This window comes from Grammomys surdaster, unplaced genomic scaffold (assembly GCF_004785775.1).
Source record: "Grammomys surdaster isolate TR1022 unplaced genomic scaffold, NIH_TR_1.0 224, whole genome shotgun sequence".
In the NCBI taxonomy this organism is placed as follows: Eukaryota; Metazoa; Chordata; class Mammalia; order Rodentia; family Muridae; genus Grammomys; species Grammomys surdaster.
The window spans coordinates 10,056,227-10,076,196 of record NW_021604669.1 but is presented as its reverse complement, the minus strand read 5'-3'; the positions used below and the strand labels follow the sequence as shown (position 1 = coordinate 10,076,196).

The window sequence follows — 19,970 nt, the reverse complement described above, 5'->3', positions numbered from 1 at the left end:
ATAAGGATGGTGGATATGGGCCTGCGATGCTCATTCTGACTCCCTAGAGTGCTCAATTACAGGAGGTGCTGGCTGATGGCCATTTACAGCAAACTTCCCTAAAGTTTGATGAGGCCATTGGAGGGTTCTGGAAATCCTCCTGAGCTGGCATCAGAGAAGTCTTTCCTTTTGCTGCCTTTTGCACTCCCCTTATTTGTGGGGGACTTTGTCAGAGGTGTCCTTTCTGTCTCGGGAAGTCATCGTGCTGAGGTCCCTAAATTTGTGCCTGTGGGGGTAGCTTGTGCTATAAGCAAGGACAAGGACTTTCCTTGCCGTGGAAAGGAATGACAATCTGAAGGATAACTGATTCCAGACAGCTTTGTTCTCTAGATAGTTCTTACAGTTAGCAGAATAGATTGGAAAACAAAACAAAACAAAACAAAACAAAACACAGAAACCATAAAACACAAAGACCTCTGCACAGGGTGTCAACTGACTATTTAACAGTGGCCTTTAAGAATCATCTTCACAGTGCAAGTTTTCTACATGTAAGGCCATGTGAGCCCAGCTGGCTAAGGACAACTATGGTTCAGTGCCTGGTAGCTGTCATTAGAGACTGCCTATCTGTGTCAGCAGCACACAGTCCAATGCTCTGAATCTTATGTCCCATGATAGGCTGCCAGGGGGAACTCAGTCAGCAGAGCAAGTTCTATTTTCAAGTATGGGCTTGATTTGTAAAAGGGACGGATAGGTGGTCTATCCTTAGTTAACCACGGTTGCTATGGCCAAACCTTTAAGCCCCTGTTTCAGCAGCTGAACCACTGAATAAATGTAGCCTTTGTTTTCTGGGTGTTCAGTAAAGAGCTAGCTAGAATTTATTCAATGCAGGCGAGTGATGCCTGGCACTAAGCCAGATGGTATACTCTATGGTTTGTTTTACATCCCTGTGAGATAAAATTACATAAGGAGGCTACAAGGGGTGGGGGTGGGGGTGGGGTGTGTTAGTCCCTAGGTTCTGATGTCAGCCAAGGCTCTCTGAACAGGTGCAGGCTCTGCCTGTCAAGACAGTTCACCGCATAACCAGGGCACAGAAAATCAATCTGTCAGATGCATTCTTCCACTGCTTTATCAGGTCTGGAGGTTCCTCTCTGTCCTCTTGTCAGAAGCATGATTTGCTGGCGAACATGGTTTTGCATCGGGGAGAACAGCACAGGGCTCACACAGTATAGATTTGTAGCTTGATATGTAAATTGTCTGTCTTAAAAAGTAGACTGTGCAGAACGATAAGAAACACTTGGCTTATACCCACCACTATAAGCGGTTGTCTTTGATGAGAACTGCTCGTGCTAACGCCTTATTGTAGCGTTCCCTATTATTTTGTGATCTACAAGGTCAGTTGGGGTCTCTCTAAGAACACAGCCTCCATTTATAACACGATTTCAATGGAGAATAAGCTGTGAAAAAACAGTTTTGAATAAAGCTCACATTGGCCAGAAAATAGCACCAGTGTGATTCAAATAGGCCCGTCATTGTATACCAACAGGCGCTGCAAACCTGTGCTAACTTGGGCTGAGCACACTGGGAGAATCCCACATTTGGATTCTCTGGCAGCCACAGCGATCAGCACCTCTCAGCTACAGCCCTAGAATTTCTGTGCCTTAACTTGACCCACTACACTGACCTCCAGAGCTGGACATACTCTGGAGAGAGGACAAAGGGCTAGTGTTTGTGGTAATGGGTCAGGAACCATCTCCACTGGCCTGATGCTGGGCTGGTGGTTGTATCTAACAGCACAGGGAGTAACAATAGCCTAGGCCACCCTCACCTCATCTGAGAGTACAGGACGATGGGCTTTGTTCATACAAGCCCTGGCTCAGGATCCCAGGAGAGGTGAGAACCTGCGTTACCCACCTCATTTGGAGGCTTTGGAATGAGAAAAGTGTGGTGTGTGACCTCTCATGAGGCAAGTGCTTCACAAATACTATCAACTTCTATGACACCCCCATCCCACTCTGGAGTCAGGGTCTCATGAAATGCAGGTTGTCCTCAAACTTGCTAGAAGATAATAAAACCCTGATCATTTCATTGTTTCCTGTCTCTGAGGTAGTGCTGCTGCTTTTTAAATTAATCAGTAAGAACAATTCATATGGGTAGGAATCCCATAAGAAGAGGGAGGCCCCCACATGACAGAAGGATTGTGAAGGAGGCTAATAGCACGGCAGGTGTTTTATTTCATACTTTTGAGAGGGAAGTAATCGATGTAAAGGGATAAAAGGAAAGGGAAATGAATATCGAAGTCCTTAAAAGAATAGAAGTAATTAGACTAAGAAGCATGAAGGTTGGGTTATATGGATGAATAGTGATTGTGTAATCGTGACGTGCAATTTTACATGGTGCTGGGGACCAAACCCTGGGCCTCATGTTTAAAAGACAAGCTTCCTACCAACTCCCACATCTTTAGTGCAGACAGTCACCTATTTAACACAGAGGCATCTCAGTAGAGAGAAAAGTAGCCTTTCGGAGGACCAAGAGCTTATCCTGCTACAGACAGCACGGGTGCTAGCGTCACATGGCTCTCAGACTAAGTCTCAACTAGAAAGTCACTTTACCCCTTCGGTTTTCATTTTCTTTTCTGGAGGATGAGGATAAAGAACCCATGTAACTCACAGGAGGTTAATGGAAGGTGACACACCTACAGTACCCAGGACACCACCTTTTCCACTCTGGTGCCTGCGGAATGACAGTCCTAATTTTGAGCTGTCCCTGACAGTAGGTCCCTATCACTTAACTGGCAGACTAGCAGCCACGAAGTCAAATCCACAAGCACTCTTCCAGCTCGTACCTTTCCCGGCATTCCTAGGTGGCAAAGGGGGAGCCTCACTGGTGGGTGATGTGGGCAAGTCTGTGCTTGTAGAGACGAAGATCTGGTTGGTGAAGGCTCCATAGGAGAGCCGCTGCTTGTCCCGTGGAGTGCTGAACCCTGGCAGCGCCAGCTTGTCCTGTGGCGAGATGCTGGAGGAGTGGCAGAAGCTCTGTGGTCTGGGTGAGCGCTCCTTTTTGATTGGGCTTGGCTGGTACAGGAAACAACAGATATGAGACTCAAGGGCTCTCCTTGAGGTGTCCAGAAGACCCCGCAGAGTGGGTTCAGGAGGTCATCTGGTTCCTATGGCTCTCGGTGTGGTACGTGGTTGGCCATCAACACAACTTCACAGCAGTGACAGTGAAGGGAAGACTTTACCCTTCCTACATCCTCATCAGTAAGTCCCACCAGTGCTTGATAGTTAGGGATCAGTATGACAGTCAAAAGTGACAGGTAAAGTCACAATTACAACTAGTCTTCAACAAACAGCTCCAACAAAGGGCCTGTCTTATTTGAATGGCATCCCCATTAACCTATGACTGAGTACATGAAGTCCTTTTCCCTGTACAAACCTTTCACCTTCACCTTTCTTTCATATCTGGTTTTGAGGTGCTACTCACATGCTAATGGCTTAGAGCTCTAAATCCCACCCACACTTTTGGTCTGCAAACCATTTCCCATTGCCCACACGTGTTTTACACACTGTGGTGGCTTGAGCACCATCCAACTCTACCTGGTGGTTACACACCACTTGCATCCCGTGGATTGCATGGAAACCTCAGACAGCCCCTCCGACTTAGCCCTCACGAGGTGATCCTTCTCTCCCCTCAGCTCACTCTACATACCACAGGAAAGGCTGGTAGGAAACTCAGTCCTGCTACTGCTTAGGTAAAGATAAAGGTTGAGCCTGAAAAACTAATCGTGACTCTGCAGGGTACCTCCTCCCCTTCCCCGGAAAATGCTTCCCACTCACAGTGTGAGTTGTTCTATTCCTCTCTACATTCCTCTGGCCAATACGCAACCTATTCTCAGAAATCCATCTCTGTGGCTGCTTCCTTGATGAGACTGTCAGGGCTTACCAAGGCTGAGGAGCTAGCTCTCAGGAATTCTGGTAATTTTCGCTAGAAAATCACGTTACCATTTGAGTTCATTTCTCTCCTCTTGAAATGGAGAGTAGCATTAGGACCTCTGTCTGAGCATTCTCTATATCCCACCTGGCACACATCTGATGATAAATATGGCTGAACATTCAAAGGTTGTTAAACACCACCTACAAGAGACACCAAGATCTGGGCCTAGTCCTAGAGATAGTCTCTATTAGTTAGGAGGCTTCAGAAAAGATGCCAAGTCCTCTTGTGTTTAAGTTTTATCTGAGGTAAATCACCACATCCCTGTGACTTTCAAAAGAGACAATCTGAGATGATGGAAAAATATTTAGCTCAACTTAGAGCACATGTAAATCCTTCAAAAGTGACAATTATGGGGATTTATATGTAGTTTTTACATGTTCAATTCTACAACGTGACCAGGCTATGGTGCTGCAGTTAAGCATCAGTGTAGATGCAGCTTTCATTTTAAAGGCGGTTACGACTTAAATCAGTAACATTTGAGCTGCCCTCCAAAATGTCAGTGGGCCTCATCTCATCAGCTGAAGAGCTTAAGAAAAGGTGACCATGGGTCCCCAAGGAGCAAGGAGTTTGGCTTTCAGACCCCCTTCAGCTTCAACTCTGTTCTATCACGTGCTGCTGGAAACTGCAGCCCGCTGGCTGGCCAGCTCCACAACTGCATGGGCCACTCCCTCCAAATGACAGTCTTTTTCTGGATCTTTCCCATTGGTTCTATTGTCCACCTATTACATGGTACCCAACAGGGACCAAATTGCTTCATCAGGTCAGGAGGCCCAGAACAATGCATCCCACTCTGGAGCGTGCACTTGTGCCCTTACTTTGTCGTCTAGATCGTCATCGCTCTCATCCATCTCGTCCTGTCGAAGATTCCACTCGTACTCTACATGGACATGCGGGTTGAATTTTCCAGATTTAGCCTGGGAAAGCTAGAAGGAACAGCAAAAGCACAGCACTTAATAGTAATGCTCAAATATCCACCACTGCACAAGCACTGAGCAAGACCTCACCCTCCTCGTTCCCAAAGGATCAATGATACAGCCCAGTGGGCACAGTTCTGACTAGACAAGCTGGGTGGCCCCATGACCCGCTCAGGGACCGTGAAAACCTACGCAGAGTGGAACCTTTCTAAGTCTGACTACATGATTTTCTCCAAAATCAGAAGCTTCCCTACTGAAAAGATCCTCAGAACTGCAGTTTATGGGTTGGAAAATACAATCAAGAGGCACCAGCTTTAAGAGGAAGGGCTAAAGTTTGAATCAATCTGTTCTCCTTGTTTGTTCATGAATGGTCTCAAAGGACTCCAAGGCACAAAATACAGGTGCTGGAGAGATGGTTCTTGCTGCAGATGACTGGGGTTTGCTTCTCAGAACTCACATGGTGGCTCACATGGCAACTCTGGTTCCAGGTGATCTAATGTTCTCTTCTGGTCTGTACAGGCCCCAGGCACACAAGTGGTACATATACCACATGTATATGATCAGGCAAAACACTCATACACATAAAATAAAATTAAATAAATCTTAAGGGATAACAAGAGCACACCATACAGTCAGTGATGGTGGTGCAAGTCCTGGTGGTAGGGAAATTGACAGTTTGAGCTTACCCCCCTCATTCTCATTTTTCTTTCTTATTTCCACTGCAACTCCCTCCTATCCCTACTCCACAAGGATGCAATAAGAAACAAATAAAAATACCAAAGCAACAAAAATTTTAAAAAGTACAACTCGCAGGTCTGGAGAAACTCAAACTCAGTGGATGTCCTTTCTTTCTCTAGCCTCCCTTCAGGTCTGCTAGTCCTGTAGTCTCTGAATTGCAGAGTTATTTTTCTTATTGCAATCCCTCCCTATGGAGCTCAGGTTTGTTTTAAACTTGTGATCCTCCTGCCTAAGCCTCCTAAGTGCTCAGATTACAGGCATGTCCCACAATCCCCAGTCCATTAAGTGAAAACTTAATCCTCATCACGAGGTCTTAAAAGGGTGGAAACTCAGAAACAATACTGAGATCAGGGCCTCTGGGAGCTGAAGAGGATTAGATGAGGTTAGCAGGAAGGAGCCATAATGGCTCAACACTGGTGGCTTTAGTTAGAGAGACAAAGATCAGGAACACAGGTACTCCCACATCTCTCACAGTGGATTAATTGTGAGAGGGACAAGACCATCACGGATGCGGCCTCTCTACCCTGAACCATGAGTCACCATACACCTGTTTTCTTGACAACTTGCCCAGTCTGTATAGTACGCTGTCAGCAACAGAGAGCAGACGTGATGCACTCTGGTTAAGAGAATCCTGCACTCGGAAGGCAAAGACACGGCCTCAGTACTCTTTCAAATGTACCTCAGCACTTATCTGTATTTCTTTAGCTAATGCTTAAACAGAATGCTCCACCTTTTCCTAATTTCATCCTCTCAGAATGACATTTAATGGCCACTGATGTCTGACAAGCCTCCTATCCTAGTTTTGCTTACCAGATCTTCACACTGGGTGGCTTTGAGTCTCTTTGCTATATCCAAGGCAGTTTCTCCGTTTTGGTTAACTGAAACAGTAGAATAAACACATATAATTATCTAGGATGCTACTTCGAGAGGTAAGACACAGTGATTAAGTCACATGTATGTGCAGTCTCGGTCCTCTGGAATGTCTGAGAATGGCCACACTCACCAATGTCCACGGTGGGCTTGCTCCTAAGCAGCAGCTTCAGACACTCTGGCTTGCCGTACATGCTGCAGTAGTGCAGGACTGTATTCCCCACAGAGGTCTGCTTATCCAGGTTCCCACTGAAAGATTGCAGCATTATTAGAAAGACTGTGTGACCACAGGTCCTCTCTCATCTGTGAGGTATATGTCTTAAGAAGTTCTTCAGATGCTTAAAAGCACAGTTTCTACGCTCTGTGTTTTCTATGCTTTTTTCAGACACCTAGCAGATCATACACATACCTACAGGCACACTATAACGCAGGCAGAGACAAAGGGATACAACTGAGCAATCACAGCCAATAAAGGTCTTCTAACCAGCTAAGCAGAGAGAACTCTTGGGTTTGGAAATAGGTCTTAAACAGTTCTGGTTTGTGCTATAAATCACACTCAGTTCATTCAGATGAGAAAACAAAAGCCATACCAGTTCTGGACAAGGAAATCAACCAGATGGAGAGATGTCTGGTCTGCGGTCCTGACGGCAAGGTGAAGGGCTGTCTCCCCGAGCTCCTGAGGAGGAAGGATGGATATGAACTCAGTGATCATGCCTCTAGCAGCTTCACTGCCAAGGAACCCCCACCAATTATCAAGAGCATGTCACCTCTCCAATCCGCTTAGACATGCTCAGCTGATGTACATGCATCTCATTAAACTGAGTCTGTCTCTGCTGTGCAGCCCAGGGCTGGCCTCCAGTGTATTTCAGACTCTCTGACACTTTTCCCAAGTACGGAGAGCACAGAAGGATGCCACCCCAACATGCTTACTTTTTGCTTTTTAATTCTCTGGCTTGAGTCCTTACCTGCCCAGGTTCTAGCAGTGGCTCCATTAACTCCACTCCCTCTGCATAGACTTGGATTAGTGCAAGTAAGTCCCGCGACTTGATAGCCTCAAGCAATTCGTTCAGCTTTGCTGAGGAAGAGGCACAGGTCTTCCTGGAGAAGCGGTGGTCAACATACTTTGCAGTGATGTACTCTTTCCGTACAGTCCTGAAATAAACAAAATGGTCAGAGCATTTCTGCTTTTCAAGAGCTGAAAACAGTTTCTACTCTCCCTTTCCTTAATTAAATGTGCTTCATTTCAAACAACAAATGAGGTTTTATACCAAGTCCAACACTCAGAACAAGAAACTATGTATTTGCTAACATGTGTGGGTAATACATATAATAATAAAATTAATGTGCCCAGAGATCATGGGTGATTTCTTTTCTATATAAGAGAAACATTCTATGAATACTTCAAATTCTCAACATATGTGGGAAAATTTTAAAAGTTGAAACAAATTAAGCTTCCAGAGCTTCATGAGGAAGACTTTATTTTTTCGCTCTAACCCCCTTTTAGGCTTAGAAAGGCTGGTATTAAATCTACACCACAGGCAGGAGTGTTACAAAGATGAGGTGAGTTGTCTTCCTTGTGGAGGCTCCTTCAGGAGCAGGCGCTGTAAATACCAGGCCTGAATCTGAGTGGACACATGGTGTCTAATCACTCTCACCATGGAAACTCAAGTGGTCATGGGAGACTGGGCCTACCTCCTGGCCCCAAGCTGAGAACAGAGCCTCAATGCCCAGTGGTCACTCTGTCACCTACAGAAGAAGACTGGAATGGAAGTCAGCTCAGGGAAAACCAGATGACAGCCAGAGAGAAAGAACTAGGATCAGGTGACACCGACTGACACTCCAGAAACGTTCTGTCCATCTCCTGACTTTCCCACTTACAAACTAAGTAGTAAAAATACAGAATGTCTGGCTCTGTGAGTATTTAAACTTTATGAATTTCAGGTTTTTATCATTTGAAAATAGAGATGAGGCAGGGAGGTGGTGGCACAGGCCTTTAATCCCAGCACTTGGGAGGCAGAGACAGGCGGATTTCTGAGTTCGAGGCCAGCCTGGTCTACAGAGTGAGTTCCAGGACAGCCAGGGCTACACAGAGAAACCCTGTCTCCAAAATAAACCAAAAAAAAAAAAAAAAAAGAAAGAAAGAAAATAGAGATGGCACCCTGAAGATTTATATACTGATTTCTAATTTACATATATACCCATCTGAATTTACATGCATCATATGCTTGCTTGCAGGTTCCTGAGAAGGACAGAAGAGGGTGTTATATCCCCTGGACACAGAGTTACAGGCAGCTATTAGTTCTCTGGTCTGTGTGTTTGGAACTCAACTCCTGTGGCACACTTCCCACAACAGTGGTTCTGTAACTATCTGCCTGACCTCTGTGGCAATGTCTGCCTTCCCTGCCAGATCTGAGGCATTGAGGGTGAAGTTTACAGTGCAGTTTGCTTTGCTATTTCCTCAGCAAGGAACGAGCATACTATAAGCATATGCACAATTCAACAAAAGACCACTGCTGCCAAGGAGCCTTCTGGGAGACTTAACTTCATGACTGCAGACTGAATGTGCCCTGTAAAAATTTTAATACTTGTATAAATTTGGTATCCATGGAAGCACTAGCCAAACATTTAGACTGGTATCCTTTCTTCCTGCATAGAGCCTTCCCAACAATGTGACTAAGAAATAGCCTTTCTTCCTATTTATCCATAGCACTTAGGCGCTGAGGTGGAGTCTGTACCATGTACAAGGTGCAAGATTCAACCTTGAGAACTCTCCAATTTTGTCCCCCAAGTACTGGGGGTGGAATCCAGGGTTTTACTCATGCTAGGCAAGCACTTTATCACGGAGCTATGTTCCTAGTGCCTCTCTACTTATTAAAGTATAAGTTCCATTTTTAAAATAAATTGATTTATGTGTCTTGAAAGTAAAATGAAAGTGTTATCAGAAAGTGTTTATTGAGAAGTTTCACATCTGCTCCTATGCTAGACTACACACTTTTGTTTGTTGTTTGTTTTCTCCGTGTAGCCATATCTGTCCTGGAACTTGCTCTGTAGACCAGGCTGCCCTCGAACTCAGAGATCCACCTGCCTCTGCCTTCTGAGGGTTGGGATTAATGGTGTGCACCTAGACTACAAACCTTCATCAGTTTCCTAGTTACTGTCAAGTTCCGTAAGCAAAGATAAATTCCAATCTATGTTGTTCTGATTTAGATCTGAAGTATCCCTCTTAGGCTCATGTATTGAAGGTTTGGTCTCTTGTCAGTGACAGTACTATGCTATTGACCAGGCCATGATGGCACTCACTCCACTGATGGGTGGATGCACCCATGACTTCATAGTGGGATTCAATATTAGAAGGTGGGGGCAAGCTAGAGGTAGTGGGTGGCTGCAGTGTGTTTGTGAAGGGTAGAGCTTCTTCTGGGTCACTTCTTCCCTGCTCGCTTTCTCACTGCTGTGAGGCAAGCAGTTCCCTCCCCACCACCTAGTGCTGACTTGCTTCCTTCCACCTTATCAGTCTGGGCCACAGTACGGGCCCAGCTGACTATGGACTGAAACACCTACCACCTTTCTTAGTGAGGCATGTATGAAGAAGTATGTATGCAAGTGTGTTTGGCTCCCGAGTAGGCAGTACAGGAAAGAGGGGGTTTAATCACTGAGTTTAGCCACAACTCAAGTTTCTGAGCCTGGCACTGGGTCTAGGTCCAGAAGGTATGTTTCTTTCTCCCATTACTCATCTTGACCTTTCCCAGAAAGCATGTTGCTTTCTACTGTGCTTTGCTTTTCAAAATGTATCAACTGTCTCGGAAATCACTTAAACCACAACATGGGACTTAGTGTTTTCACATCTGCACAGTGATCCATTGTCTGGTAGAGTCACAGACTCCCTTTATCCCATTTTTTTTTCCTACCACAAAATAGACATTAGTTTCCAGAAGTGGAAGAGTCTGGTCCAGGGTTAATAGATGTATAATTCTGGTAGGATGCCCTATTTTTTTTTTCTTTTTGTACTCCCACTGAAACTCATTAGACAGAACGTCAGCCTTCCCAGACTTTGCTGAGAGGGTTGTTGGACATCTGTATATGAGAGAGTCCTCCTGCCACTGCCTTGGCACATCTATTACCATAGCACAGTGTGGCCAGACATGACTGTCCCCAAGATCTGCTCCACAAAGCCGGCACTTAGCAGCAGCTTCCAAGGGAAGGTACTGCTGAGCAGAAGCTTGCCTAGTGCAGACATGCTTCAAAATATCTTTCTAGTCTTTTCTGTAGAATGGCAGGGGTAGGGTGAGGGGGATACTGTGTTGCTAGCTGTTTTTTTTTTTTGTTTTGTTTGTCTGCTTTTGAGTGGGGGAGGGGAGGAGGATAGAATAGCAAAGTATTCATATACTCAAAATTCAAAATACTTACATATCACTTGAAGGGGTGGGCTTTGGTGAAGGGCTGGGTAAATTTGCTTCCATAATATCATTAAAACTATTGTTTCCTACATTCTTGGCCAGCTGTAATATAAACAAACAGAACACAGTAAACTCTCTTAATAGTCTCCTATTATTTGCTTTAAAGATTTGTGTATATGTATTTTCCTTCATCTGACTCTGAGTATACAAACTATCCCTTTTTCTGGCTAGGAACTTTCTCAAGCACCTGCCACATGCCAGGCACTGAACTCTAACCTGGAGCTAGAAGTGGTAACAATACTTATTTCTCAGAGGTGTTCAGAATCTAGTGGGGTTGGGTTATGTCAAGACAGTCAACAATGTCTACAGATTTGATGTGATGAATGCTTGAATAGAATAGGACCTGAGCAAACCCTGTCCCGACAGTTTCTGAGATCAGACAGACAGTTTCTGAAATCAGACAGACAGACCTTCACATGGGAGCCTAAACTCATGAACAATAGCTTTTCAAGCACTAGCACACAGTTTTGTTTTGTTTTGTTTTTTTTTTTTTGTATTGAATCATGTTACTTCTGGTGGGGAGAAAAGAAAGTAGGATTGTTGCTTTCTTGGGTACAGATTAGAGTGCTGTGTGTGCAGCAGAGAACTATTCACAAAATGTTTTATTTCTGGACTCAGGATTGTTTAATCTTTGTGTCATTCAGAAGGACCTTTTGTCATCTGTGTACTTCTCACGTTCATGCAAATAGGCATTTGGTTTATTGTACAGTGAGTATTTAATATTTGGACTTTCTCATTTCTGGGATTGGAGACTTGGATTTCACTTTCATAAGTAAAGGACCTGCCATGATACCATTTTTGTGCTGCAGGAGAACATGTCTAGTGCTCTTTATGACTAAGCCTTTTGTCTGTAACCCAAAGTGAAACGGGAAGCACAGCTTTGTACTTTCTAAATGAATAGGCTCATACAACACATCCAGTGGCTACTCAGAGGGCAGGAGCTGCAGCTGAGTGACTGACTACCTGCCTTGCCCATTTGGTGCTCCTGTTCAGGCAAGGCTGCTGCTGAGCCGGGGCTACTGTTCTCCTCAACTGCAGTTCATTCATATCCTCAAGAGAGACACTTTCATCTGAATGTTGCTTAAACAAGTTTCATTCTTACCGAAATGTCTCTCACAGCGCACTAGGGCTAAATTTATTCAAGACAAGGACCCATGGCCAGAGGCATTATGGGAAGCCAACTGGGACTTTCACTACCATTTTCAGTGTATCATGAGGAACTCTGCAAAGGTTTCAACTTTGATGGAAAGGCAGAAAAAAAAAACATATTTAAGTATTCATATCCTTCATGTTTTTCCAATCAAGCAGTTTACTCCCTTAGTGACAATGTAAGTTAGGCTAAGGCTAACTGATTTTGTGACACTAGCTAACAAGTCAGATCTACTTTTACAAATATCCAGGCAGCAAAGGTTGAACTGGGAAAAGCTTTTCAGTCATTAGTTTTAACAGTGTAAGCCACTAGGTAATTTGCACACATGCAGTGAATTGTACAAAAACTAATTCCTAATGAAAAAAGCAGCTTGGAAGAAGCCCTTTTCATAGGGATGAGCTAGTTCCACTGTAGTTCACTTTTTCCTTAAAAAGGAAACAGAAATAAGCAGTAATCATTATATATTACAAAGGTTAAAGTGTAAGTGTTCAGGCAAATCTATTAAATCTTAAAATTATTTGTAACTATTAAAAACAAACACATCCCTCAAGAGTAATACATTGAATATTGAGACAATAAACCTTTCTTCTAAAGCACAGGACAGGACTTACCAAGAGTTCGGAAGTTCCTAATTTGTCCAGTTCCAAAGACTGAATTCGAGAAATATGAACCCCCATTTCCCTATGGATTCCAGAACATTCTATACAGGTCAAAATACCCAAGTTGGTTGAAAGCCATGTGGGTTCTGTGGAAAAGATTTGATGAAACAAGACATGTCATTCAGATTGCCAGCTAGAGAGGAGGCTCACCCAGCAATCAACTTTGGTAAGAATCAGTTCTAGGGAAGGGTTGATGTAGGAATCTGGGGCTTGTGCTTTAGGGCAGGGGCTCCAGGATTCCTTCAACACTTAATGAAAAATCAAAGTCAAACTCTTTGTCCTCATAACAATTTGCTTCAATCCTCTCCCTGAGGAGCCTATGGAACAATCTCAGGCCTTGTGCCAGGCAGGGTTCCCTTCTTGCCCCAGTCACAGACAGGGTTGAAGGACTGAGCAGCACTGAATCCTACAGCCAGTGTGTACACTGAGAATACGAGCAGCTCTAACCCATCATTCCGGTTCACTCTTCAGAACCACCAGGTGTGCATTTCAACCTTAAGCACATCACTTTTATCCCCATCTGTAAAAGGAAGATGTTGGTACCTTACGGATACATACGCTGTGAGGACAGCGGTAGGAAAAGCAAAACACCTAGCAAGAGTGAACTGAATTAACACTGCTCTAGCTGGGTATGGCACACTTGCACTTCCTTTGTGAGCACCATGTTCTGTCCTCATCCCCTTAGTGATCACGGTCACACTCAGAGAGAGGCACTCTGTGTCAGGTGACCGTCTTAGTAGAACAGGTTGGGAATTACCCAGGGAGGAAAAACAGAGCAGGGAAAAGCAGCCCAGTGAGGGGATTCTTCATGTTCAGAGCTCATGCTGTGTGTGTGTATAAGTCGGCTCCTAAACTCTAAGGAATCACCCCACTGAAGACTACACAAAGAACAGGCTCAACAAGCCAGTGTGCACAGGACGAATACCTGAGGAGCCACAGTCACAGCAGATGTCATTCCCAGGGAGCCGTTGTACATCCTCGATGATAGCTTTGGTCAGATCCTCCAGGCTGTTCTCCCCCGTGCTCTGCTCACCACGGAAGGCCATGGTTAGGGCCTCTTCTTTGCTATTCGTCAGTACTGATATCCACCTGTGGTCAAGATACCAGACGAAGGTAGCCTTCATAAGGGCATGGCCACCACTGTCTTCCTCCATTGGAAACACCTTCAATAGGAACTTTCAAAATCCCTCTCTTCTCTCAAGTGTTCCCCCAAAATGGAAATAAAATGAGGAAAAGTGAAAGATAAATTGGAAGATAAGAGATGGTTGGGGTTGTGTGAGCACACGAGGTCCTGCGTTTAATCATTAGACCATAAAAAAATTAGTAACAAATAATGGAAATAAAATGAGAAGCAACATACAGGACAAGTGAGGGATGGCTGGAGTGGATTACACACACAGAGATGGCTGAGTAGGTCACACACACACAGATGGCTGGAGTAGGTGACACACACACACACACACACACACACACACAAAGATGGATGAGCAGGTGACACACACAGAGATGGCTGGAGTGGATGACAGAGGACATGGTAACTAATACCCTGTGTGAATGTACAGGTGCTTCCATTCCTGTGTGAGCAGGATGAAGCGGATGCACTCAAAGTGACGAGGATTCCTATAAGGTACGAGCATATAAGGATGGTAAGAAGGTGGAATGTGTTCAATAGAAGGCATCTGCTTTCTGGCAGCCTCTGGCTACAGGAACACTTAACAGTGCAGACGCAGGGTATAGTAATAGCAGCCATAAAGTTTATGCTTGTGAAAGGGGCGTAGAACTTGGAAGCATGGCATATAAAAATGCAGCCGTGTTAAATCTGAAAGCCCTCTACAGGCTCACATTAGAGCACTTGCTTCTAGATGGTGCTGTTGTGGGAGGCGGGGGAAGCACTGGGAACCAGACTTGGCCACAAGTGGGTCACTGGGGCCGGGCCTTGAAGGTGGCACCTCTTCTCTTCCTTCTCTCTCTCCTCTCTCCCTCCCTTTCTCTCCCCCACTGATCTGTAAGATGCAACCAGCTCCTACTACTACAGACAGATCCTTGTTGGTCATCATGGGTTTTCTGCTACAACTGACTCTTCCTCTGACTCAGGAAGTGAAGTAAGTCTCTACATAGCTTCTGTTGACTATTTTGTCAGTAATGGTGAGGGTAATATCACAGCAGCAGGTATGACTATAGTGAGACACAGTATGCACTGAACAAATCCTTTGTTTCCAAGCTATATGTAAAACCTGAAAGTCCAACAAGCATAAAATATACCGAGTCAGATGATTTTTTATGACACATTTATTTATTTTGGGATGGTTTTTATGTGTGTGGTCATGCATGCCACAGCACATGTGTGGAGGAAGGCAGAGGACAACTTGTACCTTCTAACATGTAGGTCCTAGGAGACTAACACAGGTTGTCAGGCTTGGTGGCAGGTGCCTTTGCCACTGAGCCATCTAGCTGGCTCCACCAAAGAATTTTGTTTGATGGCCCAGGAGAAATGTTGAGACTAGTCTTGTGAAATAGAGGTGAAAATGTCTTAAATAATATCAACTTTAAATATATGTATCAATTGTGCATTAATGGTTTTTTTTTGAAAAAGTTAAAAAGGAATTTTAACCAAGATGTGCTTGTCTTTTGAGTGATTTTTCCCCCATTTATGGAAAAACTCATACAAGGGGTACATGTAGTTTCCCAAAGATAAAATCAGCTTGTATTATTTTCATTAATGAGAGGAAAAGTCCCAAATTCGCTTTACAAAAACAAAACAAAACAAAACCAAACAAAACCATGGCCTGAGAACAGACAGCTACCGTCTGCTCTTTTAATAACACAGAGGTTCTGGCCTGAGCCTGTTGTTTGAATGAAATACAGGGTGACAGAATATGAAGCAAAGTACTACCCAGAAAACCTATATAGTAAATGCAGCAGCAAGAGACCTAGAAGCCAAGCCAGGCGTTTGCAAGGCATCGACTTGACTCTAGGTGGTGCTCACCTTCAGTTTATTTTGAGAAACAACCCCACCATTTTACTTCTATGACCACAGAAAATGAACACTTGGGAAACAAGTATAGGAGTGAGAGAGACATCCAATACACTAAAATTTTAGTGTCTGTTATATTTATTGTTCTATCTTAGTCTTATGTTAGAAACTAGAGATTTTTTAAAAAAATATATGTGAGTACGCTGTCCTTCTCTTCAGAAAAACCAGAAGAGGGTATTGGAGCCCATTACAGATGGTTGTGAGCCACCATCTATAATGGTTGCTGGGAATTGAACTCAGGATCTCTGGAAAAACAGCCAGAGCTCTTAACCGCTGAGCCATCTTTCCAGCCCTAGAGACTGCTTTTTCAAAAAACTTTTGAAAATTATTTTAAATTGTGTGTGTGTATACATGTGTGTGCAGGTGCCCTAGATCAGAGAAGTCAAAACGCCTGGATCTGGAGTTACAGGTGGTTTTGAGCCACCATTGTGCAGGGAATGACACTGTAGTCTTCTGGAAGAGCAGTATGTACTGTTAACCCCAGAGTTATTTCTCTAGCACAATTCATGACCCTTGTTTAAGCAGGGTCAATGGCAGCACTTCATCATGGTCCCTTAATTGATCTCACAGTGAGTGTAGGCTCGGTTTTGCTTTCAGTCACTGTGTCAGGCACTACAACACTTGGATATCTAATGTGTACCATTATCTCTTAGGTACTTGATTCATGTAGTTTTAAAACCTGAATCCTCCAAAGGAGTCTACCTTAAAATACCTTAAGGCTATGTACTGGCTGGTTTATGTGTCAACTTGACACAAGCTGGAGTTAACACAGTGAAAGGAGCTTCCCTTGAGGAAATGCCCCCATGAGATCCAGGTGTAAAGCATTTTCTCAATTAGTGATCAAAGGGGGAGAGCCCATTGTGGGTGTCATCCCTAGGCTGGTAGCCTTGGGTTCTATAAGAAAGCAAGCTGAGCAAGGCAGGGGAAGCAGGCCAGTAAGTAACATCCCTCCATGACCACTGCATCAGCTCCTGCTTCCTGACCTGCCTGAGTTCCAGTCCTGACTTCCTTTGGTGATGAACAGCAATGTGGAAGTTTAAGCTAAATAAATCCTTTCCTCCCCAACTTGCTTCTTGGTCATGATGTTTTGTGTAGGAACAGAAACTCTGACTAAGAGAGGCTAGATGTCAGAAAATTTCTTGTGGTCCCTTTCTTGTTCTCTTTCAGAGTCCCTATCAGAGTCTGAGATTAGGCATAGTATGGTACTCAGAAAAAAGGAGTGGGAGGAGAAGTGAGTGAAGCAAATGGGTCTGAACAGAGTTCTGGGGATCCATGGATAGAGGGAAGGAAGGAAGGAAGGAAGGAAGGGAGGGAGGGAGGGAGGGAGGGAGGGAATGAATTACTGATGGGCAATGAATTTTGGCAGTTAATAAAACCTGGTCTAAATTACTTGTAAGAAATAAAAACAAAAGCACTTCAAAATGGCTTAACTGACTGCTTTCTCACCAAGAGAAACAGCTGAGAATACAATAAACTGCTGTTTGAACTCGCCAAGCCACCAGAGGGAGAAAGGAATAAAACTGACTTCAGGCTGCAGTCCCTGTGGTATGTGATATCCAACCCTAGCTCTTCTACTGCACATGGTTCCCTCTGACTGCACCATGCTTGTCCAGCAAGAGGATACAGCCAGTGTCTCCCTTAGAGCCAGCCTCTTCTGCTTCTCTCACAAGAACAGTTAAGCATCTAGGCAGCACCCGTGAACATCCCAAGTGACTTTAAAACTGTGACCAAACATCAAGCAAGATACCTAAATACAAGAAAACACAATCATATGGTAAGCAAGGCTCAGTGACTTTCTCACAGAGCTCAGGGTCTCTAAATGGCTGTGCATGGATACAGACCAGAGGAACACAGAGCTGTGTGAAGAAGCTGCAGGCAGAGACACGGGAGCCACAATCCTAGTAGTACTGAGGCTGGGGCTGACTATCCCAGGCAGGCAGGACAGATGGAGAGAAGAGCCAAGTGTGAAGGCCCAGAGACAGGAAAGAAGTGACAAGCCACCAGTGTAGTTAATAACGCTTTAATTTCAAACCACTGCACTGTCATTTTGAAAGTACTTACGCTACATAATCCTGCTCATCTTCTGCCTGAAAGTGGTATGTTCGATTATCTAAAACACAAAATACAGTATCTCAGAAAGGAGAGTATCTGCAAGCATGAATAATGCAGTTTTAAAGTCTCTGCAGAAGTACAAACTGGTATTATTTCTTACTCCATTATGTATCAACAATGTATCAACAATTCACTTTACTATTTTCTGTAAGTACAAAGGACTAAAATAAAGGAGCACAAATAACATGCAGACAGTAGGCATTTTTGTTTGTTTGAGACCGTTTTGCTACATATAATCCAAGCTGGTCTTGAACCAGCTCTCCTGACAGCCTCACTTTGGCTGTGACTGTAGGCATGCACCATCACACCTGGATGACATGCCTCTTTGAGAGACAAACTGAGAAAAAAACAGGTCCTATCTGACCCAGAGGAGCGTCAGTGGCAAACTGGCACAAGTCAGTACTTCCTATCCAGGAAGGACTGCCATTTCCTCTGGGATTCCAACTGCAGCGGGGAAGCAGCACTCTCGGCTGAACGGGCTGCTTCTCCAGCTGAATCAGGCTCCAGGGAAGGCAGGTTTAACTTCTGCCTTCTAAAAAGGTCTGACATCGACGCAGTGGACAGGATGTTCATGACGGAAGTTCATTTAAAAAAACCCAGGACTGTCCAAGGGCTTCAACATACTTAGCTGGCATTGACACAGAACATGTGACTGCCCCGGGCAGGCACTCCCACTCAGCACCCTTTGAGAGCGGTGTACTTTAGAGAATATACATACAATGCCCACCTTACTGCTGGCTGAGCTGGCCCAACCCACCCAGCTTTCTCTTTAAACAGATGACCTTCTATAAGAATTAGCAATACTGTACAACATGCACTTATCAATATAAGTGATGCCTATTACTTATTGATGGCAATGCCATCAATGATCCGAATAATCACGGACGTTATAGGGACTCTGAAATGTAGAGAGTTGCTGCAGGAGTCTCAGTCTCCATCTGAAGATCCTCACGAATGATTCCATCATAAGACCTCATAAGAGAACCTCAAGGGCAGGACTGTATACCTGTGCTTCTGTATAGGTCATGTGGCTCCCATTCTGCCATGCTGGGCTCTGAGTTCATATTGTAGTGCTTCAAGATAGTATAGAGTAGGGCTGGAGAGATGGCTCAGGCGTTAAGAGCACTGACTGCTCTTCCAGAGGTTCTGAGCTCAATTCCCAGCAACCGTTATAGATGGTGGCTCACAACCATCTGTAATGGGATCCAATGTCCTCTCCTGATGTGTCTGAAGACAGCTACAGTGAACTCATATAAATAAATAAATAATTCTTTTAAAAAAAAAAAGATAGTATAGAGTAGCTCGGAGGTGGTGGGGATAGAACTGAGCATGTGCCAGAGTGCTCTCTACAGAGCTACACACCTCTTACAGTGCTGCAGAGGTTCAGGAGTCCCCTCAGCTGCAGAGTGAGTAAATGCAGGCTAGCAAAACAGTGTCTCCTGACACCTGCTGCACAGAGAACAGGCACAAGTAGAGAGCTGGTGGCTGGTCTTACTCCCTCACCAAGGAGAAAAGCAAAGTGCCACACAGTGACAAAGTAAAGGGTGTGGTGACAACAGCTCAACAAGGTTCAAAACAACAGTCTGAAACAAGGGGGTTGGTTTTTCCTTGAAGAACCCGATTTTGCAAGGATGTAATGGACATATCAGACCTGTTGCAGAACAGTGGTGTACCTGCACTCCTGCATCAACACCAGCACTTCTTAATCAACAGGTACAAGCTGGAATCTCTACAACTTCAACTTCAAAGTGTCTAGGTTTCACATCAAAACTTGTATCTTTACAGATCAGAAAAATGACATTACTTGTGAAATGTGTCTGAGGGGATACTAGAAACAGATCAATGCGCTAGTCTTACTCGTTTCTGAGTCAGGGTCTACTATGTAGCCCTGTCTGGCTTGGAACTTGATGCGTAGTACAGGCTCGCCTTTAACTCATGAGATCAGTTTACCCCTGCTGAAAGGTGTGCAATAGACCCAGCTGTCTATTCACATTCTAAATACATCACACAGGACACAGCTAAGCCGTCGCAACACAAACACAGAGACAGGAAATGGTGCAAACCCACAGA

The 19,970-nt window shown here is 44.4% G+C and overlaps 1 protein-coding gene across 4 annotated transcripts in view; it reads right to left on the bottom strand.

Annotated features, from left to right (window-relative positions):
- Window positions 1-19,970, bottom strand: part of Asap1 (ArfGAP with SH3 domain, ankyrin repeat and PH domain 1) — a 291,208-nt gene that overhangs the window by 30,334 nt on the left and 240,904 nt on the right. For all 4 annotated transcript variants that reach the window (XM_028773285.1, XM_028773286.1, XM_028773283.1 and 1 more), the window contains exons 15-24: window positions 17,850-17,898; window positions 13,680-13,843; window positions 12,707-12,840; window positions 10,896-10,987; window positions 7,457-7,643; window positions 7,082-7,167; window positions 6,625-6,740; window positions 6,432-6,499; window positions 4,785-4,892; window positions 2,822-3,050 (exon numbers count right to left, since the gene is read on the bottom strand). In XM_028773285.1, coding sequence (XP_028629118.1) covers window positions 2,822-3,050; window positions 4,785-4,892; window positions 6,432-6,499; window positions 6,625-6,740; window positions 7,082-7,167; window positions 7,457-7,643; window positions 10,896-10,987; window positions 12,707-12,840; window positions 13,680-13,843; window positions 17,850-17,898 — 1,233 coding nt within the window. The remainder of the gene's footprint in view (window positions 1-2,821; window positions 3,051-4,784; window positions 4,893-6,431; window positions 6,500-6,624; window positions 6,741-7,081; window positions 7,168-7,456; window positions 7,644-10,895; window positions 10,988-12,706; window positions 12,841-13,679; window positions 13,844-17,849; window positions 17,899-19,970) is intronic.